The sequence below is a fragment of the Blennius ocellaris genome (genome assembly GCF_963422515.1).
Source record: "Blennius ocellaris genome assembly, chromosome: 1".
Classification (NCBI taxonomy): Eukaryota; Metazoa; Chordata; class Actinopteri; order Blenniiformes; family Blenniidae; genus Blennius; species Blennius ocellaris.
In genome coordinates, this window is record NC_137650.1 from 15327016 (window position 1) to 15350599 (window position 23584).

At 43.5% G+C, this 23584-nt stretch overlaps 2 protein-coding genes across 2 annotated transcripts in view; both read right to left on the bottom strand.

The window, feature by feature from the left end:
• Positions 1–16695, bottom strand: part of chsy1 (chondroitin sulfate synthase 1) — a 53186-nt gene extending 36491 nt beyond the window's left edge. Inside the window, exons 1-2 of the mRNA XM_080505257.1 lie at positions 16105–16695; positions 12286–12781 (exon numbers count right to left, since the gene is read on the bottom strand). Of these exons, the coding sequence (XP_080361383.1) occupies positions 12286–12781; positions 16105–16400 (792 nt within the window). The 5' untranslated portion in view covers positions 16401–16695. The remainder of the gene's footprint in view (positions 1–12285; positions 12782–16104) is intronic.
• A 2816-nt stretch (positions 16696–19511) lies between these two features.
• Positions 19512–22719, bottom strand: selenos (selenoprotein S). Its single transcript, XM_080500017.1, has 5 exons — positions 22509–22719; positions 21236–21367; positions 20651–20757; positions 20438–20570; positions 19512–20142 (listed from the first exon to the last, which is right to left on the bottom strand). The coding sequence occupies exons 1-5, from the start codon at positions 22606–22608 to the stop codon at positions 20063–20065; spliced, it is 552 nt and encodes a 183-aa protein (XP_080356143.1). The 5' UTR covers positions 22609–22719; the 3' UTR covers positions 19512–20062.
• Positions 22720–23584: the final 865 nt, after the last annotated feature.

The window sequence follows — 23584 nt, forward strand, 5'->3', positions numbered from 1 at the left end:
AGCAGGCTGCCGTTTTCACTTTCAGACAGACCTGAATTAGATAAACTTCACTCTGCTGAGAGCGATCAACTCGGGAATATTTCAGACCAGTTTAACTCCGATAAGATAACGACAACAACAAAAAATGGTTTATTGGTCTAAATACTAAAACGGAGTCCAATAAAAATGTTTTCCCACATATGCAGTTTTCTATTTTTTTTTTCTTCCTACATCTCCTCTTTCCAACTCTTTTTCCTCTCTGCAAACTTCCAGACTCTTTTCCTTCCTACAAACCTTCCAACTTCTATGTGTCCTTCATTATTCCTTCATTCCACTCCCTTTCCTAACTGTCTTCCCTCTTTACAGTTCCCTCACTTTATTCTCACTTCCTTCTTCTGACCTTTCTCTTGACCCAAACGCTTTCCCACCTAGTCGAAATCCATTCTTTTGATTTGCTGATCACGTTAAGCTTCATTAGCCATTGACCCGTGCAGCATCCTGTTCTGCTTCAAATCCCGTGACTGAATATCGTGGCTTTACAAGTCTCGGCTGTTGAATGAAATAAGGGGTCCTTTAAAAAACGGATAGACAGATCACCCAGCTGGGCTGTCAGTGAGACGGAATTTCCCCATTTACACCAACACACAGAACCTCCTCACAATGCCCTCAGCCCAGCACCATCTGACTCCACAGGCTACTGAAAGAGGACGGGTGAGGATTAGTGAGTGCCAGAGCCAGAGCCAAGAGCGTCACTGAAAGAGAGAGAGAGAGAGAGAGGAAATAGCTGACTCCTAGGAATCCTGGTAGTTGCAATAAGGGACCGTCTAGTTAGGACAGCAGAGGCTCTGATCATGGCCAGCGCCCAGCTGTGGCTTGATAACCTACTTTACTTCAAACCAGGCCAGGATACAGTTAATACCACCTGCGAGTCGTGACGGTACACTTTTAAACACGGTCGTGAAAATTGTAGAGTAACCCGATCCACCCGCTGCACATTTGTTAAAGACCAAAACGCATACAACTGAGCATTTATACTCAAACCAGTTGTGGTGGAATCATCTGCACGGCCATTCCGTCTCTGTGGCTTGTCTCGTTTGGTCGTTGGCGTATTGTTTGCTTGTAATCAAAGTGGGACCTCGACTACTGACAGAAGAGTGTTCAACATCCGGCGTCTCCAATCCATCAGAGGCATTGCAGATTTCCTCGTGGGTTAATGTTACTCGATGTTTCACTGTTCGCTCCAAAGCAAAACTCAAACCCCCACTGGATAGTGACTGTGCACCAGATACATGCAGGACTCACTGTCACACATCGTCAAGCTTTAAGCCGTATTACTTTTCTCTCTCTCTCTCTCTCTCTCTCTCTCTCTGAGAAAGAGAGTTGATCGTGACTTTTGTATTTTTTTTTCCCTTTGAACCGCCTGCAGTCCAAAAAATGTTGGGACAAGATGCAAGGATTTGCAAATCCCACAAAATCATTTCATTCACAAGAGATCATGGACAGTGGATCAAATTTAAGAATTTAATGAAAATATGAGCTCAATTTGAAGGTGATGGCAGCAACACAACTCAAAGTTTGGACAGATTTTTTTTATTGTTTTTGCTTGGCTTATGCTTGTCTGATGGTCTTGAGTTAATAGCTGTGATTTACCTTCCTAGACGAGGCAATTCATTAATTACATTTATATGAATGGGACAGTACATATTAATGTACAGCCATCTCTTCATAAGGTTACCGTATATAGGCTGGATTTAGCACAATATTAATTTCCATCCGTGGTCTCACATAAAACCATACAAGATTACAAGCATTAATAAACTAAACAATGTGGTTAAACGAAGACAATGATGATAAAAATAATTCTTCCTAAAAAGAAGTATTAATCTAGTCTGACATATGTAAAGTTTGGTTGTTAATCAGCCATGTCTTTAACTGTTTTGGGTTTTTTTTTTTTTGTTTGTTTTTTTTTTAAAGGTGCACTATTAAATAATCGAAAATTCTCAAAGCTGATGAGTTGATATTTCTTTAAAATTGCACAATGATGGGATGATATGGCTTTTTGTCAAACACATTTTTTAATAAAGCTATTCAATAGGTTTTAGGGCAGTGACACAAACAAATTTTTCTCTAATGTTCTTCACAGGGGTTTTTTTTTTTTTTTGGTGATCTTCATACAAACATTTTTTTTGTGTTGAGCATGAGTCAGTTCAATCTTTGAGAGGTGTGCGAAAACTGTCACTTCATCCTTTCTTTCAGTGATGATCACCAAGTCATCAGCATACATCAGCACCGGGACAAATATTTAGGATGTTAATAATATATAATGAAAACAATAGGGGACCTAGTATAGAGCCCTGAGGTACTCTGGCATGACAACAGAGATAGGGGGATTTGACGCCAAATCAATCGTTACACGTCATGTTCTGTGAGACAGGTATGATTCAAACCATGAAATGTCTTCTAGAGAAATTTAAATCTGTAAACTTCGTCAATAGGATTTGATTGATTACAGTGTCAAATGCCTTCCTGAGATCGAAGAATACAGCTCCTACATAGTGGTCCTTTTCCAGTTGAGACTTAACCTTTTCAGTAAAAAACTAACTGTTTTCCGTCTCTGTTGAATGGTTAGCCCAGAAGCCAAATTACACTGGATGTAATGGAGTGCTGCATTCAACTTGCAGAGTGTGTTCCCTTCCAGCTCTGTTGTGGAAGGAGCTTGTGCTCCGATACAAGTGCCTTCATAATTAACTAGATTTCCGCAGGTACATCGTCTGATTATTTTGAGAGCTGAACATGATGAGAAGTACAACCTCTGATCATGTTCAGCGCTCAACATTAATCCCGAAATGCATAAAACACTCAAGAATTCATGCACAAGAATGACAATGTGCAACAAGAATTCTACTTGACAAAGGATGCTACAGCATGAATGTCAGAGGTCTCCAATATAAAGTCCATGATACTCGTACATCACACTTTTGGCAAATGAAAGACCTGATAGGGGGTCGGAAGCCTTTCTTAGAAGCTACTGCTTTGTGGGGAAACGGTTAGGAAACCACTGCATTACAGCAGGAAGTAGAAGCCCCACTGATGTTAAAAGCATTAATCTTCATACAAGTTATTAATTTCATGCTTTCTCGGGAACATGCCAGGACTGTAATGACACTTCTCAAGTTCCTTTAAAGTCTCTCTGAAGCTAATTGACAGATTTATCACTGGATACATTCCACATCGGTCTGTTAACATAATTCTGGCAATTCCTTTTATGTTGTCACTGAATACTGGAGTTATTTCAGTCCAAGTGCATGGTACCTTCAGACCTCAACAGTCCTCAAACTGTATGGGATAAGAGCAGAGAGATGGGAATGCAGATAGCCAGGAGGAACAGAGTCAGTAAGTCAGGGGAAAGAACAATGGGGCAGCTGTTAGGAGGAGGAAAGCCAGGCAGCACTGCTCACTCAGACAGCTGGATGTAGGTTTGTCGGCTCGGCACTACGTTCAGGAAAAACTCTAATGATACGGATTTCTGCTGCAATGCCCAAAACTACAACCACAGCCCCTTATTATGTCTGGACAGACTTACAAATATGAAACAGGTAGCATGTCAAAGTTGGACGTTGTGCAGGTCGAGTAACGCGACCTGAATTTCAAAAGTTGTCCGACTTCTGAACTAATGCATCCAGATAAGAAACCACCAAAACTCAGTAATCCTATCAGAGGCCCCAGGCCTTAGGCCTGAGCCTTCCAGTAATCCAAATGTATATAGATGGTTGAAGGGATTGAAAGATTGGGTTTTTGTTTCCTCTTGGCAATATTGCCAGAGGTTGTTGCAAATGTGCAGTTAAACTCCTAATTTACACCAGCGGCGGATGTGGCATGCCATCCTCATTTTCCACCACCTCGTGCTCCCACCAGAAGTGCCAAGCCACATTTCAGACTCCCCGAAGGTCAGCGGTCTGCGAACAAAATGCATTAAGTTTATTTTTTGAAACAAGCTGCGTAAACAAAAAGTCGACGACCGATTCTACGATAGTGCCTCAGTCCTGGTGCCAGGACGCCTGAAGTCAGGCACGACAAATAAAGAAAGAAATTAAATTTAAGGGAACATGATCAAAAAGAAAGAAACTTAAATGGCTGGTCATAATCGACGCTGCTTCTCAGCGCTGGCTGCGGGATTGAACGTAACAATCTTTTTTCTCCTGTACCTATCCGCCAACTGTTTCAGCGATCAGATTGAGGACAAAAAAAATAAATAAATCACACAGCTATAAGAAACTGTTCACTTTTTCGGACAGAATAATCCATGTGGTGTGAAGTGGCCTCTCACCACTGAGGTCCAGTTTACACCTTTCAAGTGCAAACGCATAATTTTTTGCATTTTCTTCCCAGTAAAAGTTTTGGATTTACACTGCGATATTTTGAAAAACGATGATACAGAAACACTGAAAAAGGCCACAAATTGGCACTGTTGATTATTTTTGTAATAAACCACGCACACACGCACAAAGAGAGCAATATGGTATCAACATTAACAACGGAGAGTGCGCAGGCATTCGTATGTGCATTTTTAGCTCCACCTTAAGAGCCGTTTTCAAAAATCTGCATTTTCAGTGAATCCGAGCACTGTCGTCATGTAAATGTGTTAAAATGTTTTGTAAACCAGTAAAATACCAGAAAAAAAAACAAAAACAAGGAATGATAGAAATTATAAACCACAATGCAATTATATTCGAATTATACAAACAATGAGCAACACAACTACGCACTGATCAATCTCTTAGTTGGGGTTAAGCCAACAAACAACAAAACAACTTTGGATGTAAAGGAGCTTCAAGACCGTTAATTTAAATAACTCTTAAAAACAGAAAATTCCGTCAGAAAAGGGGATCCAGATTACGTACAATATTTCACACACACATTTGACTCAGGCTGAGAATATTCGACGAAGCTTAGTTCTCTCCCAAAAAAAAAAAATCAACATTCTGTATCAATTCACAACAGACAAACCAGATTCATCATAAGTGTGACAATCTCAGCTTGACATATGTGACCGTACACACTCCTCAGTTTGTTTTTCCTCAGTTTGTGTTGGTGCTGTGAGTGTCAGATCTCTTTACTGTGTCAACATCGATCAATCCAACACACTGATAAAGTCTTCAATTTTGTTCCCAAAATGCAGCAGATTACTTTTGGAAGGTATTTTTTTCTTCTGAAGCTTCAGGCGGTGCAGGGCCACACTCCTCCCTGGATTGGCCGAGTCAGATCCACCTGCTTCAGTCTGCCAGAGTCCTGTGGGTGACGCCGTATTTGCAGACAAAACACTGGCTGTGGCCCACCACATCGCTGTGCAGAGACATCTGCCAGTGGGCCTGATCTCAGTCGACCCCCTGATGGGCCAAAGCATTAAGGATTCTTTTAAAAATGTGCTTTTGATCAGAATCAGTGGGGACACCGGATGGACATTCAGCGATGTTCCCTCATCGCAACACTTAGCAGACTTAAGTGGCGGCACCTGTTTGTCTCAACAAAAGCAGCAGGCATCTTCCGCCTCATCCAATTCCACTCATTCCAACTGGGCTAAAAGTGCGAAACGGCTAAAGACTGAATGTAATGTATCCACTGCTTCACAATAGGAGATGGCCGTCGCAAAGCGTGGTGGTGGATAGGGGTCCTGGGTGGGAGGAGTCAGCCACAATCTTGCCCGCACGCTTCGCAGTCCTAGAGGCGTACAGGTCCTGGAGGGAAGGAAGATTGCAGCCAACGACCTTCTCAACTGAGCGGATGATGCGTTGCAGCCTGTCCTTGTCCTTCAGGACGACCTGAATTGACATCATTTTTTTCCCCCCGTAATAAATTTTAAGAATTGATTTAATGACAACTAAAAGGAGACTGGATATGCGAGAACATCAGGTGATGACTTCTTGATGCTTGGCCCCATCTCAATGGTCGTTGTTGAGGTCACAACGTGCATGAAGAGAGAGAAATGTTAACTCTGTTCATCTGGTTGACTTCAACACTTCAACACCACCAGCATGACCACAGATATCTGTACACAATGCTCCAAGCATTTAGTTTTACTGAGAGTGAAATATAACCTGCAGACATCCAATCACTTTCAAAGAACAGCCCAAGAACGCGTAACAAAGACCCTGAAGAACACAGTGGACTCAAGATACAAGTAATAACTCAATATTGCCACATATTGCATGCTTTTTAAAACATTGCACAGAAAGAGTTGCAGCTATGTTATCATCATTATTCATCATTGTTAATCAACTCGTCTACAACTTCAGAGTGAAGCTTGATAAACTGTGTCCAGCACTGCAGATACAGAATCACTGTGAGTAGAGAACATAACATTGGAGGAAGTGTGCTACATCCCAAGGAGCAAAGAGAGTTTACATCACAAGAAAATAACAGGTGCGACAATGAAATGTGCATCCTGAGGGAGGCAACACATCAATGCCAAATCAGATATGAAGGGGTAATGAAAGCTTTTTTGGCTTTGGTGCCTGCTACAAGCCATATCCAATCTCCTGTTTCTTCAACTCAACCCCATCCAAAAAATGCCAGCGTACGAGCCGAGTGCTGCAGCAGCCGCACAGAGCCTGCACTTCATGCTGCAGAGCCTATAATTCATGCTCAATCAGAACTCCCGCCTCCCGGTTTGGTTTATTTTTGAGTCACGGGCAAAAAAACATTTATTTACTCGTCGGGCCTCGCTCTCCAAAGCCTACTTTTAGTCGGCTTGCGAAGGCGCTGCCGAGGAGAGACAGAGGACCGGCGCACAGCCACAGGATGTCTGAAAATACACGAGGCTCACCGCACGCTGGGCTGGAAGAGTGCACGACGGGAAGGAACAGACGGACAGACAAGAGGCACGTTGTGCCCAGATGCACAACGACCAGGCCCTGCCTCCCAACACTCATTAAAATGATCATCATCATGCCACATTATCCATCCGGCGAGCTTATGCACCCGCTTTGTCCCAAGTTAAAATTGCTATCGAGGCTAACGTTAGGGTTGGGACACACCCTGGATGTGTCGCCAGTTTTACAGGCGCCAATAAACTCAACAAGCAAGTCTTTAGAAGAAGGACGGCAGGCAGGCCGAGCGTCCATAGGAACACCACACGTGCTCAGAGAGAACATGCAAACGTCACACAAAAAGGAAACGAGCAGCAACGACCAACATCATTAGGGGAAACTTATACTGGTTCACTAAATCATACAAAATGCAATCATTCCCAAATGTACTGCCATAGATCCCACCTTCACAGTTTTAACCTCGCCAGAGGTTTCACTTTAACCGTACAGTTGAGGTTGTTAGATTGCAGTCGTTGTGAACTTGGTCTCTACTCTAGAGATTCTCACCACCCATTTACAACATGTCAAAAGAGCAAAATATTAGGAGCACGGTGTGACGCACTCCAGTGAATCACTGCCTGCAACCTCACGAATAGACATAAAGATGTCTGGCATTTACGACCAATATAATAAAAATGTGCAATTTGCACTAAATCTCATTGAATAAAAGAAGAGTAGCTCACAGGCGGTGAGTGTTAATCATGATAGAATTCTGTGAGCCATTGAGAACATTCTTTTTTTAGAATAGGCAAAGCATCCAATAAGATTTAATTGAATGAAAACAAACAACTTCAATAATGCTGACGAACCACATTTACCACATTTCATCAATCACTGTAATCGAGAACAATGACAGTTATACCGCCCATGCACATCACCCATTCGCAGAAACTATGACAGCAATAAGAGCCCCGACACCCATTATACAGAGCTACAGCACCAGCAGCTCCTAATGCAAGGTCTGCTGTGGAACCGTCTTGATAGAATCACCATAATAAGCATTGCGCTGGGATTACAGAGTCAAAAACTACCTACAGAGTCTGCAAAGAGTGAAAAGTTGCCCTTTGGGAGCCGTGCTGAAGGAGAGAGAGAGAGAGAGAGAAAAGAGAGAACATGTGAGACAAGGCAGGAGAGAAGCAACCGTCAAGAAGAGATAAGAGCAAGTTGAGGCATCGCGCATGCAAGTGTGGGCGGTCAGGACTTCCTGTGTACTAGTCTAGAATGAGCAGGCCTCATTGATCTTCTAGTAGTTTAAAAAAAAAAAAAAGTTGAGAAACTGACAGTGGAAAAAGCACTTGTGGGTCAGCGTACTCTCTAACACGGCCTTTTTTTTTTTGTAGCTTGTGGGGGCAGCTGGACCAGAGCGAACGTTGACACTGAGCAGTTGATGCAGCAGTTTTCAATTTGAATCGCTCGCCTCCAACAATAAACATGTGTCTCTGTGCTGGTGCGGCCCAAGAGCTAAACTGTAGTCAGCAAGAAAAAAGTCTGAGTCAAGCCAGTCATCTATTGGCTGCACAAAAGCCAGAAAAGCCTCCGTCCAGTAAGCCAGAGAGACATCGGAAACCGAGTGACGACACCAGATGTGTCTCGCCCTTCGAGGGGAAACGTGCGAGACGCATGAATCATTCGCAGTCATACGGCCTATATGATGTCCCAATAGGTACGTGTGGCGCGTCATGCCTGCAACCCCCCAGAGAAAACGGAAACAGACAGCCACTTCTTGCCACATCGTGAGAGCGCGTCTGTGTCTCGTCACCATGGCGGAGCCCGATCCGGACGGTCGAGGCGGCGAGCCGAGCTTCGTGTGAAGACACTTGGCCTGTGACCAGAGTCTGCCTGCCACAGTTAGGAGGTACGGATCTGGAGAGGGAGGACACCGAGTGCAGTAGGATAAGCTGGGATTCTCCTTTAAAAGTGACACGCACGCAGGTGTGAGCGGCTCAGACCGGATGCCAGACTATTGGGAATCGAGTAGAACGTGTGAGAAGATTTGAGGCCTGCTTGATGGCCATTCATAAAGAATCAGCAGTTACTACTCTAAGCTCTGTACCACTGTATTTCCATCCAAACCTCAAATAGACCTATTAACCTTTCCTGATGTCGCTCAAATGTCTATGACACCAAATGCCTCATAACTAATATTCAGTAGAACAACTGTCAGATTAATAAATGTTAAAGTTGGTCATGTGATGTCTGAGCCTCTTTGCTCCCCAAATTGTCTCTATGATCAAAATTAGATTAAGCAAGACAGAAGACGGTCTGTCAACATGCTCTTGCCAAAAAGATATGTTAGAATGTATTTAGACGTCGATCATTTTTGGACACTCAAAGAAAAGTACATTAGCGTTTGAGCAGAGAGAGCTTCCTTTTTGTTTCTCTCAAACGTCCAACGGCAGCACAGTTTCTATAACGAGGACGTCGTCTTGAACAACGTCACGAAAAAAGAAGGTTCGGATACGAGGCAGCAGTGAGCTGTGCTCGTATCGGCACATCGAGCTCACACGCAAACAAAAACCCATTCAGCTATTGAAATAAATCCAACTGTCACAGGAAACTGAACACACAATTAGAATTATACGCATTTCCTTGTTTGTTTTTTTTTGGGGGGGTTACATCATTTGACATTTTTAGGCACATTCTAGCTTTTCTTTCATAAAAGAAAGAGAAAAAAATAAAAAACACTGGGCGTTCAAACGAACCCGACCCAAACGTTTAAATGACGTTTGCAGAAGAGTTTTAATTCGCTCAGCCTCATTAGCCGCCACTCATCTTAAAGAGATTGAAACGCTCAAAGTGTGACGACTCGTCAGCTGTTGGCTCGAACTTCTGAGAGCGTTGGGTCAGCACCGGCCTACGGGGTTTCCTGCCGTTCTGTCAACGCCCGCTGGATTCGGCCCCCTTTTTACCCAGAGACACTTTACCATGGTGACGGAACCAAAATAACCGTTCCCTCTGCTTCTATAAATAAAGCTCTTTTCTGTCAAGCTGCTGCGCTTGTGTTTGAGAGGCCATTTCTTCCACAGCAACTGTCCCGTCATTATGGCCGGACGCGGTTACCGTGACAACCGACAAACACGTGTAGCACACCCCAGGCAAAATGGTCAGCGTCACCATCTGGTTCAACAACGTTGCCATTAAATATCAAGCGCAGATTCTCGGCGGCGGCCCGACAGCGGCTAATATCACGGAAGCGCCTCGTCTAATCACTGCCCAAGACGTCTTTGAGCAGATGACCATCAGACGGGACGATTGCATTTTACCCGACAAACCCATGTACTCCGGATACATCCCGATAACCTCAGGGAGAACATGCACACTACCTCAAAGTAAACACAACTGCTTCACACTCTCCATCGACCGATCACAGCAGGGGCCGGGATTGGTGGAAGTCTGCATTTCCTATTGTTGAACTGTCTCGTCACTACGCCCTACATACAATTTAACGTAACTTTCTGGACAACTCCTCACTCGCAGACTGCTCTCAGAGCTTCGCGAACAAGCAGGGAAAAGTCCCGATTTTAAGAGAAGAAAGGTCTTAAAGCGCAACTGCCAGCGCTGTGATGCCGGCTTCAGATCTACTTTCACACGCCAAAACCACTCCTGTGAGTCAGCCCGACATGCTCATACGGAGCGGCTCCGCGACGCGCCGATAAGATCGTCCCTTTTATGTCATCTGGTCACTTCATTAAGCCCGCCACGCTGCTGTGTAATTGACATTCGTTTTGAAAGGGCGCCGGCTCATGTGAACGCTGGTCATATGAGCAACAGGTCTGCAAGCGCAGCCGTGTCCGGACACGTTAAGGGAAGAGCCTGACTGAGACACTCGGGGCTCGCGCTCACGTCCCAACGTGGGGGGGGGGGGCTGCCGCTGCCAATTTTCATTAGCGCAGGAAAGTCGGCTTTTATATTGGTTTTCATGGTCCCCCGGTCCCACTTGCTCTGAATCCAATCCTAATTTCTATCACATACCGCGTCTTCCTGCAGCCTCTCTGTTTGAAATGAGAAGCTTCGAAGCTTAAGCCCACTTTCTATTCACTCGCCAGCCTCCAGGAAGCTTCTATTTCCACGGCTCGGAGCACACTTTTGTTCCGCGCCGAGCTGCTTGGAAGAGAGGCTGCATTGAGTGGTCGTAGTTTGGCACCTGCCTCGCGCTCTGCAGGATGCTCTCATACGCCGGCTCTGTGCGTGTTGGGAGACGAGCGGCGAGCGGCGGTTGGAGCCGCGTCCTTAAAAAAGGAGGGACGGAACACGTAGGACACGTTGAATGCAACGGAAGTAAAACAACAGCAGATCGCCTTTCAATTCTCACACTCAGCCGTGACAACCGACGCAATTCAAGTCATGTCGTAACAGGTATCTCAGCTGCTTTTTTTTTTTTAATTCATAGGTAAAACTTGAATTTCAAGTGCTTGCTGCTCTTTTAAACACGGTATACAGGACAGTACGTTATGAAATACAGTTTTAAGTGAGGACTCTCCCCTGTAGTGTGGCTGAATGCATTTAATGACCTTTTTCCACAAAGGTCATGCTCGATCAACACGAGGAATCACAGATTTGACCACCTCCAAATTTTTTATGGAATCTATCATGGCCTATCGTCTATATGTGGTGGAAGTTTTGTGGAAAATCCGTGCAGTAGTTTTGACATAATCTTGCAAACAGACGAACAAATATATGCTTTTGATTTGATTCCGTTCTTGGCGGAGTTAATTACTAAAGCTAAAAGCATTTTCAACACACCGCCTTGAATTTAGAGCTCCGGATGTTTACAAAGAAAAACAACGCTTTAGGAACTTGGTTCATAACACTAAAGAAGTCAAAATGTCTAAATTAAGTAGCAAAACTTTGAGTCATTCATCACACAAGATTAAGAATTTAAACAAACTTTGACAGAAAAAAAGATTATTGTGCTTCATTTTGGAGAAAAAAAAATTGATAAAAGAATAATTTGGTATTTCGTCATATTCCGGCTTACTTTTTCCCACAGATCATTTCACACTGACTCTCTCGAGTCTCCGAGCTTTAAATCCCCGAAAGTCGATGTTCGCAGCCCAACATGCAATCTGGAAGCTCCACATCTCCCTCGTGACTTCACCTCACGGTTCAACAACGCCTGGTACAGACAGTTCCGAGATGTTCTTTCTGTGTATTAAATGGAGCAGTCTAAAAAAAAAAAAAATGTGCGTTTGGACTGAATCATACCTCGCCGTGTCATGCCGCTAAAAACCCAGTGGGATGTTAAAGCCGCGCTGCATGACGGAGGTCACGCCGACTTTCACCTTTGACCGCCACAATCTAACCGGTTAAATCCACGTCAACAACTTCCCACAGATATCGACGGGAACAGACCCAGAGTTTTGGAAGCGTGAGAGAAACCCCGCGATCTGGTGTTTGCGGCCGGTAAGGGGGAGATTTCGTCCCGAGGACCCGATCTTACCTCGTAGGACCAGACGCACTGGACTTTGGCGAACCTCCGGACGCAGCGGCCCACCTCCACGTCTTCGTGGGTGGTGTACATCTCCTGTAAACACTCTCGGATGTGCGGAACCATCCTCCTGAGGACCTCGCGGCTCATGATGACCCCCGGCCCCCCCATGCAGAAGTTCTCCCCGGGCTCCAGAGCCAGCTTGCCCAGCTCGTCGCGGGCCCCCATTCCCGTCTGGCCCAGGAAGATGGCCTCGCTGCTGTTGAGGCTGCGCAGGAAGTTCTCCAGCCTCTCGCTCTTGATGTACACGTCGTCGTCCGCCCTCATGAACCACTCGTACTGGTCCAGGTAGTGGTCGTGCATGTACTTGAGCATCATGAAGGACTTCTTCTGCGGGGGGTACGAGTCGTCCACGTTCTTCAGAGCCACGATGGGGATGGGGAGGGACGTGTCCGAGCCCTCGCTGGAGAAGAACTCCACCCGGCCCGGTATCGTCTGCGCCCACGTCCTGCAAGCAAAGAACACAAGGTGGATTTTTTTTTTTTTTTTTTTCATGTTTTCAATGTGTTTCTGCGTCAACAAACTTGAATTCAGTGAACTTGTCAGGAAGCCAGAGGACAAATCGCACGTTGCAATCCGACGTGTTGGAGCGTCGAGAACATGCATGACTGCAGCCCACCTCCGACCCGCAGCACTGACGGGAGGCGCGGAGCCATTTTCAACAAAACTCTGGTTTATTTATCAAGAAAAAGACATTAAAACACCTATTTATTCTGAACAAATATGAGCAACTAAAATCAATGCAGTTTTTGTTTTTTGGTGCAGCCCTGGAAGTCCCCATTAACATGTGTTCATTCTGATATATTGTTGTACTACAACAGTCTGCACAGCAGAAAGAAATAAAAGTAGCGTTGTTGTTTGATAAAGTGCAAAAGCTGGGAGGTAAAGTGCTAAATTATACGTGTGTAATTCCTCTGAAAGTCGTTCGACTGCTCAGAATAGTGGTTTGAAAGCGTCGGAGGACAAAACACTGATTGTGTCTAATTTATGTGATTGTGAGAGGAGTCACATCTCGCCCCCTTCCTTCTTCCAGTGAACATATCGGACAAACAATCCCGAACTATCATGGAGACGGAGGGAAAAAAACGCGATGTTCTTGGCTTTTTAATCCCAACAGTGCCCCCTCATGACGACTGCTGGTACTGCGACGTCTGTCTGCTCTGTAAAGCTCCCGGGAGGCCGACACACAGATGACTGTGCACATCTGTGTCCGACAAAGAGCAGAAAAGAGCTTTGAGTTCTGAACCCGGAGATTCCAACTGGATTTTGTGTGCTCGCTTGCTCTCTTACATTATGTTGATTATGTTTTTTTTGGTCACTGGCAGCCACATTTTCTGTTTAATCGGCTTTGCGTTTACCATTCTGTTGTGGCTCTTTCCTGTTAAAAACACAGTCGGGTGAAAGTTCCATTTAGAATTTGTTTATGCACCTTTGCTCTGAATGCTAACCCAGAAAGCACATCTCCAAACTAACACCTCGTCCTTTCCATTGTGTCACACGGGGTGTTTGTCTGCAGAGCCTGTCTGCAGCAGACGTTTTTCGCTTTTAAAAATGTACAAACACATGCAGGTCCGTGAACATATGAAGTGCCGGTAAAGAGAGTGTGGACAGCTGCGATAATTAAAAGGAAAGAGGAAACGCCAAACGGATGCAGGCGCGGATACCAACGCTGTGGTGTCAACACAACACCGCTCTGCTGCATACGTCCCCGTCCCCCCCCCCAAACCACACACACACACGTCATGCAGTGTAATGATCCATCTCCCTGTTGTATAAAAAGGTGTCACGACTTTAAAAGGTTGCACTCCGGAGACAAAGCAGCCTCGTCTCAGTGTTGAGTTAAACAGTGATCGTTCTCCGACAAACTCAATAGTCCCGCTGCATGTGCACAGTTTGAATTTTTAAATGTAAAACTGTTGTTTGTGTGGCGCTTCAATAAAAAGAAAATAACAGGCCCCGTGTAACACACAGGGTCTGGAATTCCTGCGACATTCCCGGGCAACTACAGAAATGGTTTGGATTTACAGGAATGTTTTGAAGGATATATACAGCTTACCACTGTGGTTTCAAACATGTCCGGAAAAATCTCAAAAATTGTATTCGTTCTGGAAAAAAAAAATGTTCCTTGAACTTTTTTTTTTTTTTTTTTTAAAGCATGTTATTCAGCTGGAATGACGGATACAGAGGTCTGCAAACATTGCGACCAAAACGAGACGGTTTTGTCTATGTTCTACCAGTTTGAATGAATCTGGGGCCACAAAACATGTTGAACTTTCAGAAGGAAGAAAACAGCGTTGCAATGTTTGCATAGAATTTCGTTACGAGTTTGTGAAATTGAAGAGTTTTCAATTTTTAATAATCTTATCTGCCCTTTGGCTGTTTTAGAATCCATCCCTTCTATTTGAATTCATGGTTGGTTCTGAGCTTTGGCAGCCTGCCAGTAATACATAATGATTGCGGTTATCAAGGGCTGAATGACAAAGGAACACATGACGTGTGCGTGTCTTGCCACGATTTCACACTTACATGTATGATGTTGACGTCTCTGTGCTCATTCTCATCTTTGACCCAAATTTAAGCAGACACAACTGGGCCGTGTTGAGTTTTTTTTCTTCCTCTTTTGATCACATGTGCGGTTCCCACCAGCAGAGTTTTCAGAAGTAGGACAGTTGTTGACTTTTTATCGATTTTTTTTTTCTTTCCTCACAGATGGAGACAATTACACTCAGAACCTATAAGCTTTACAGATTGCGGTTGTGTCGTAGAAAGTCGGAGTTTTGCAGAGTTTTCTCTTTGGTATTCGTGAACAGAGTTCGCTGTCAAACAGTTTCAGTCAGTTAATACATTTTCTTTTTGGGTTGATCACACAATTTTGGGGATTAATTGCAATCAATCATAGATCCTGAATTTGCAGAGCATGAACCTGCATGGAAACAGTGCATGGAAACAGAACTTGTCCGATTAGTATTTTTTGAAGTTGTGATATTGTTCAGATCTAGTGACATTAATTTAGTCCAGAAGTGTCAAACACGTTTTAATTAATTTGCCAAATACAGCCAAATAGCATCTCGAGTGGATCAGACTGGTAAAATGTTGTCATAATAATCTTTAAGTTTAAACTTTAAAGTTTTTCTTTTTTGTGGTGTGGAGTAGAATTTTTTTTTTTTTTTTTAATGTTTCGCAATTAGTATCAAAAGTGACTACAATCTCAATAAAATTTTAATGTAAAGTTCTCACACAAAACAGCATTTTGGTTTTTTTTAAACATTTGCTTAGTCTTTTTGCTGGGCCAGTTCTGGCCCACGTGCCTTATGTTTGACACCTCTGATTTACTCCATTGGTGGATTACTCCTTTTAACCAGCTTAAATAAAGTTTCAAACAAATTAAAATAAGTTGTAAAAAAAAAAAAAAAAAAAAGTGTGACAAAGTGAAGATGGTCTACTGTCTAAGTGGACTGTTTAATTATTATTATTATTATTTTTTTTTTTTTTTAAACGAGGAAAATCTGAATATTTTGTAGCTTAACTGTATATTTTTAATTTGAATTAGAGGGGGGAAAGGTGAGAAGTAAAAGAGACATTTGGTTGAATTATGGAGGGATTATCCTGGGGCTGGACAGAGGTGGCGAAGGGGGCTCTCCACCCGGAGGAAGAGCACCCTTCACACCCTCCGTCTCCCCGCCAGATAGAGGGCAGAGAGGGGGGGGGGGGGGGTTACTGAGTGATCGTTCCCCGCAGGGGTAGCGCTCCTCCCGGGCTCTCATCACGTACCTGTGCGCCGCCACGGCGCGGCTGTCCAGGTACTTCTGCGCGGTCATGACACCGACGAAGAGGAAGCTGTCGGACCGGGACTCGGGCTTGTCGGTGGCGAGCGGACCGCTCAGCCCCCCGCCGTACTCCCTGCGGAGCCCCGCGTTCCAGCCGCAGGCGGCGGGGCTGACCTTCCGCTTGTGGCCGGCCGTCTTCAGCTCGCTGGCCTTGGGGAGGATGAGTCTGGAAGCCAGCGTGAAGCCGACCACCAGTCCCAGCAGAACACTAAACCATGCTCTTCGACTTCGACCTGCCATTCCCCCAAAAACTTCCCCTCGTCCTGTCCTCGCTGTGTCCCCCGGAAAATAAAAATAAAAAAATAAAGTAAGAAATTAAAAATAAATAAGCAGCGGCGGGTCGCTCACACACACTCTCTCATGGTAGAAAAGCCCTTTTCTTCCAGATGCCTACGTAGCATCGCAGCAGTCTCCTTGAACTGCTACCTGGAGACACCGTACCGGCCGCCGTGTCGCCGCTCCCTGCTGCTCATCCAGCCGCCCCGCAGAGTCCCGCATGGGCAGAAAGCTTCGCTCTTTTCAGCCTCTTTTCTCCTGGGTCAGCGGCCCGAGTCTCGCCATTATCACCGCGGCTGAAGAATGCAACTTGTCCACAGCACAGAATGCGAATGCTCCGGTACTGAGCTGACCCAAACGGCTTTCCGTAGATGGGCTGTGATTTGCTGAGACGTATGGACCACGATGTTGGGTTCAATAAACCTAGGAAAAAACACCAACCACGCGGTTTGCTATTGTAATGACTGAAGAAACTGGTGCGTTCAAGATCCCCTAAATAATTTTAAACTCTCAGAAAAAGTGTAGGACCTTCGTAGATGTTGAGCTAATTTCACCTAAAAACTGCAGTTTATATTGAATTTATTAGATCTAATGATAATAATTTTGAAATGTTGTGATTTTATTACAGGTATAGCTATTGTACTACTTTAATGTTAGCCTTCTTAGCTGTTTGATGCAATCAAACAAACTTCACTTGATAACTTTTACTCTAAAACTGTGGACCACACTGATGTATTTCTAATAGATCATATTTGTGAACTTTTAACATTTTATTGATTAAATGTTTTAGTCATCACAGCATTTTTTTTTTACCTTTTAGTTGTTTTAGATGGTTTTGCAAAGCTTTAAACCAGCCAATCTTTTTTTTTTTTAAACCATATTCACTACAACTGAAGCTAATGTAAATTTATGAAATTTTAATTGTGAAATGTTTTAGCGATTATAGCCCGTTTGGCCATTTGAGCCATATAAACAACCATAGCCTGATACATTTTAATATATTGGCCAAATCCATGGATCATACATACAGATCTTTAATTATGAACATTTTATTGGATACATTTTTTAGCATGTAACCAAAAATGTAATATAAGAACTTTCATTATGAACTGTTGACATTTCATGGCAGTTTCAGATATTTTTGTCTGTTTCACATTATTGAGCCTCTTTTGGCTATTTTTATGCTTATAGCTTTAGACGTTTACATTTTTGGGGCAATTGTTTTATAGGTATATCATCTTTTCTTCATTTTTTTTTCTTTTTAACACTTTATTTAACCAACCTGTCTTTGTTTGCCATTCTTTCTAGCCACTTATACAGCTTGTATAGTTTGTCACATGAAGCTTGAATGATAATGAGATGAATATCTTATTTACATGCAATTTTGCAGACGCTGAAAAATGGCAGAGAAGGCAAATATTAAAACAGAAGTACTACAATTAAGAGGCAAAGCTGTGTAAAAAATACCAAATTGAAAAAAATATATTGGAGAAAACTTTGTTTTTGTTTTGTTTTGGTTGCTGCTGAGCTTTCTTACCTTTGTAAACGTTTGTAATATTGAAAAATACTACAACTTTAAACGCAGCGCGTCGACTCTCAGAGCTTGCGCGCCATCGTGTGGTAAAACCGATGAATTACAAGACACTGCTGATGTAAAAGTGATCAACAAACATTAGAATTTCTTTATCAATAATTTAGCAAAAATATCTAAGCAGAAAATTATATCAATCCGCTTTTAAAATAATACTTTATCAATGTCACAACTCTGTAATAGTTGTAAAAGTAATAAAAACAGTAATTGACAAAGAGTGTTCATTAAGTATGTACTTTAGATGTGGTTGTTTCTTCTTCATAAGGTTGTGAGTGGAAGTACACAATGACTCCTGTCAAATTTTACTTCCTACTGATGAATTTCCAGTAATGAATGAGGGTGTTTTCCACGACATAGCATGTTTATTGATCAGTACGCTGCAAGCAAACTACAGTTATACCAATCAATTCTGACTTTGTCTTGTGCTTTCAGCATCAGTACCAACAACTCATTTAGCAGTCTGCAAACAACATTAGCGACAGGGACGATCTCCTGTTGGGAGCAAATCTCCATCTTATACAGCTAATCTGTGGCTTATCTGTTCATTTCAAGGGGATTTATGGAGCTGTGTCTGCTTCCAACTCAGCAGGAATCGCCAGTTATGGTTTTGAGTTTTTATTTGACTTGGTTAAATGTGTAAGAGGCAAGAAGAAATGAGCTGCTAGCCCAAGACTGTGAAGTCCGTAAAGTTCAAAGAAAACACGAGTTTCCACCATCAAATAAACTGATATGACAATTTAATGAATTTTATTTGGTGGAAAGAGGGGGGGAAAAACCGATTTTTTATAGTCATAAAAAGTGCAGATCATTGGATTAGGAGAGCCCCAAAACTGTCTTCTCTGCTCCTTGCATCTCTCGATAAGCTGTTAAACATTGAAATATCTAATTTTGTTGCTGCCGACTTAAAATTGAGGGGAAATTCTCACGTCTCCTTTTAGGGGTAAAGAAAATCTTGAAATAGTTTACTTTTTTTTTTTATTCAAACTTCTTCCGTTTAAGTGCCCCACAGAGGTGTCGTGGTTACTTCATGTACATGGCGAGAAGATTGTACATTCCACTTCTCCATCGTGTCACCATCCTGCAGAGCTTGGATGGAAGGTTCAGCTGGTTGCTGACTGAATCAGTGAATGAATGAATGAATGAATGAATGAATGAATGAATGAATGAATGAATGAATGAATGAATGCTGCAAGTTGCATGCACACATGTGAAAGTATAGAATAAGAACACAAGTCAAGGTCGGTTATAATAACTGGTGGCAGAAACTACATTAAATAGTCATGTAATGCAGGAGAAGTGTTGGGAATGTGGGCCGTTGGTGTGTGTCGACTGGTGCGTCTCCTTGGAAACCATCAAGACAACCTGACCGATCGATCTTCCAGTTGGTGTTCCATCTTCTTTTTTAATATCCTAGAGAGTGTGTAGATGACTCGTTGGTTTCTGGACTATTAAAGTAAATCAATCATTTCCTGCACAAGTTTCCTGGGGGAATTTCTTTATTGCATAAAATGTACATGTTAGACATGACACGACCACCTCACGTTAAGATATATCAAAAAACGGCCTGGTTGGACCAGTTAAATCAGAAAGTATGGAACTCAAGACTACCAGCTACAACTCTAAAGCTGCGGTGGCACATGGAGAGGAACATTGAAACAGAAAAAAAAATACAAACAAAAAAAACACACCGACTGTGAACATCAGCCAAACCCAGCGGACACACGCCGTTTACAGGAGAGGCTTCATGACAAGCTGTCGACGCCACGGGACCCTAAAACGTCTCGATTCGCCACCAGAGTCAGAGAATCAAACACGATTTAGCAAAATGAGATTTAGAATCTTTTTTTTTTTTTTTTTTTTATAAAACTCTAGTTTGTATTTACCTGTGAAAAGATTCGACCACAAAACGAGAGACGTATTAGTGGAGTGGGGGCTCGGACGCGCGTCGTCAGCTTGTTTCAGTCAGTCGGCGTGAGCTTCGGGCTGTCAGAAGTCAGAAGTCACGCGGACCGCCGTCTCCGACACTCTTTTACCCTCATCCACCGGACGACGGCCCCCTCCGGCCCGGCCGCCAGGCGCACGTCCCTCCCCCCTGTCCGCTCAGAGGACTGTAGTCTGGAAACACAAAGGCAGATTCTCTTGGTCGTCACACATCAGGATATTTCGTCCTCTCTGGTTCCTCTTCAGTCTCAACCGGACAATCTCATGAAACCAGTGGAGCGTCTTTCTATCGACACGTCGCCTTGTTTTATCAAAACAGGGTGAGGAACAGACATCCTTATTGAGACGGGACCTTCTCGCGGGAATGTGACGAATCCTCGTGTAATTTCCAACGTTTAGGATTACAAACACAGATCAAAGACCTTCCCTCACATTCTGCGGGGAGCTACGTTCCCTCGGAGCTACGTACCGGTGCTGCGGAGCTGCTTCTTGTCGGTCTTTGGTTTCAGGGCAGCCGATGATGTGGCGGCGGCGGCGTCGTCCTGAGACGGCACGATTCCTTTGTAATTTTCTAGCTTCTGCCGCCTCTTCTCCTCTTCTCTCTGTCCGCGAAACACAGAAAGCAGCACTCCGCTGTGACGTTCCTGGGAAAACAACATGCCTCCACCCCTCACCGCCATACCTGCTTCTGCTTCTCCCTGAAGAGGACCGCTTTGGCATCCAGATCCTCCTGCATCTTCCTGCGAGCGGCCTCCATGGCCTCCTGCCGCCGGGCCACAAACGCAGCGTCTGTGCAAGCAAAAACAGAACGCACAGCACTGAAACCTGGGCGTCATTTAAATCCTCCTAATGAAGAGTGGAAATCTGGCAGATGTTCTCAGTTTTTATACCTTCTTAAAGAAAATGTGTGAGATTCAGGCAGATCAAGAACGCCATTTGAATCCTCATATGACCCTGCTGTATGTGATTCATGATACGGTGAGCACTGAAGTAGATGATGTTTGAGATTTGTCTATCCATATATCCACCCAGTATGAAATGATCAGGGCTGTCTAGTTCTAATCATGATCAATCAAACTTCCCTTCACCTTTAAAATGCTCTCAATTCATATCAGCAGTGCATGAACGCACAAAGAATATAAACATCCCTCAGGAACTGTATACTGCCCGTGTTGATACAACGATAACTGGTTACACATGGCTTTTGATGGTTATGTAAACGTTGCCATGGTAATGTTGGGCGGGGTGGAAGGACCGGCGTGTTCACCTTGTGTTGCTGCTGAGGCCGTGCTGGACTCGCTCTGTCCTGAGCTTCTCCTCTTCAGCTGCTGGAGGAGCAGGACGAGGACAAACGCCACCAGGAGGAGGTGCCACCCATACAGGGACAAGACCTCTCCAGCTGAGGGGGGGTTAGCACGCACACACACACACACACACACACACACACACACACACACACACACACACACACACACACACACACACACACACACACACACACACACACACACACACACACACACACACACACACACACACACACACACACACACAGAAACACACACAGAAACACAGGTGATCAAACCATGTGAACAGGCATACAACATCCACCACATTCTCAAACCCACAGGCAGAGCCGTATGTACAAGTCATCGATAATGTCACGAAATAACCGTGTGGTTAAAAACCAACAATACAGTCCTGTTTATGCCAACATGTGACACTGTTTGCAGCCACCTTGAGCTGAACTCAATGTGTGAGAAGCTGTGTGTCACTTTACCTTTTGACTAGTGGCTTTTTGTTCCACAACAAAAGGAAACTGGTCAAGATCAAGATGTTTTTCTAAAGCGACCACCTTGATCCCAGATGAGCCTCTTTACAGCCACATTGTGCTCAACCTCTGGACTCTCAGACAGTGTTGTGTTTGGGAAGGAGGGAAAGAAAAGATCAGTTTACTGGAAACTTTACATTTTTCTACGAGATTACACATTTTAGATTGACCTGATTACGTCACAGTTGCTGCAGATTTATTGGGAATAAGTGGGAACAAGAGGCTCACAGCATCTGACTCTGGATTTTAAACCAACTCTGCTGGTACTAAGAAGCCTTAAGTGTGCAGAGGAATGTTTATGCTTTGTTGATTCAAGGTGTGACGGATCCATGCTATGATGAAACGAAAATCTGATCAGGAATTGACTCGTTACCTTCATGTGAAGGAGCAGGTCAACAGGTGTGGACAATGGTAGATAAGAAAGCAAACGACAGTAGATGAAGGTATATGACACAGCCAGGGAAACCTTATTGACTAAAACTATTCGCCACAATGCAAATGTTTAAATATGTAGGTCAGGCTTTCAGTTAGCTGCATGCTAACCCCAGTTTTCACACGTTGAGGAGCCAAATAAATAATAAAAAAAAGGGCGGAGATTCAGACTTCCTGGGTTTATATCCAAAGGGTCTCAGCTGTAGTTAAAGGTAGTATAGTCAGTAAAACGTATAAAACCAGCAGAGATGTGTGGATGTTTTTTTTTTTTTTTTACCGATGTCAGCGAATGAACTCAGGTCCTGGTTTTTAAGCGGCTCCTTCTCCACCAGGAAAGGAGAGTCGTCGTTGACGTCTTCAATCTCCACGTCGTCCATGTTTCAGACGTGGATATCCGTTGTCGAGACTCCGAAATGCGAATAAACCTCAGCGGCTCTCGGTTTCATGTATGGTGGTTTCTTCTCCCTGTGTCCACCATGTTTGTTTGAAGCTAAAAATGCACATCATCATTTGAGATGACGTGTCACCGCGTGACGTAGGTACGTAAGCGGACCTCGCTCACAGGGAAGCCCCGCCCCCAAAACTTAACGTTCATGTTTTTTTTTACTTTTAAAAACGGACAAAGTTTAGTTTGAAAGTATAAAGACTTCATTTATAAACTAATGGCGGCTAAACATACAAGCATAAAGAGAACGACAGTATAAAGCTTGACCAGCCCTCACCGTGTCTCTGAGAAATGTTAAATAAAATTAAATTCACTGTTATGATAGGCTTTTTCACACCTATGGTTGGGTCTAGCAATTATTACTACAGGAGCCTACATTTAAAGTTTGTGTGAACTCACAGGCAGTACACCGACTAAGAGTGTGGGAAGTCTGTACATGCAGTGGAGCAGAGCCACCGTTTTAAATCTCTAACAACTCTCGTTTTAAAGATTTTAAATATTGAACCCTCTTGTGTATGTTTCAACATAAAGAGTGAAAATGTCACTGAATTGTCTAGTGGATTTCTTTATTTTGAGCTTAAGATGTGGATGTAGGGGAGAGGCAATAGTTTTGTACTTTATTTTGGATTGGAATCTACCTCACAAATTGAAAAAAAAAAGGTTTTGACTTATGTACCCAGCTCAAAATTTAGAAAAATGCAATCTTGATTTACAGACTGGGGCTAAGAAAATGCTATGCAGAGCAATAGTAGCGCTTAATTGTTTCCTCAAGAGAATTCCTACTGAGCAGAACTGTCAACTTGTTTCAGCCCTCAGTAGTTGTGCATATTTTACTCATTTGGGAAAATTATTTGTTCTAAAAGGTCATTAATTTTTCAATAAATAGCCCAATCAACCGAAAACAAAGT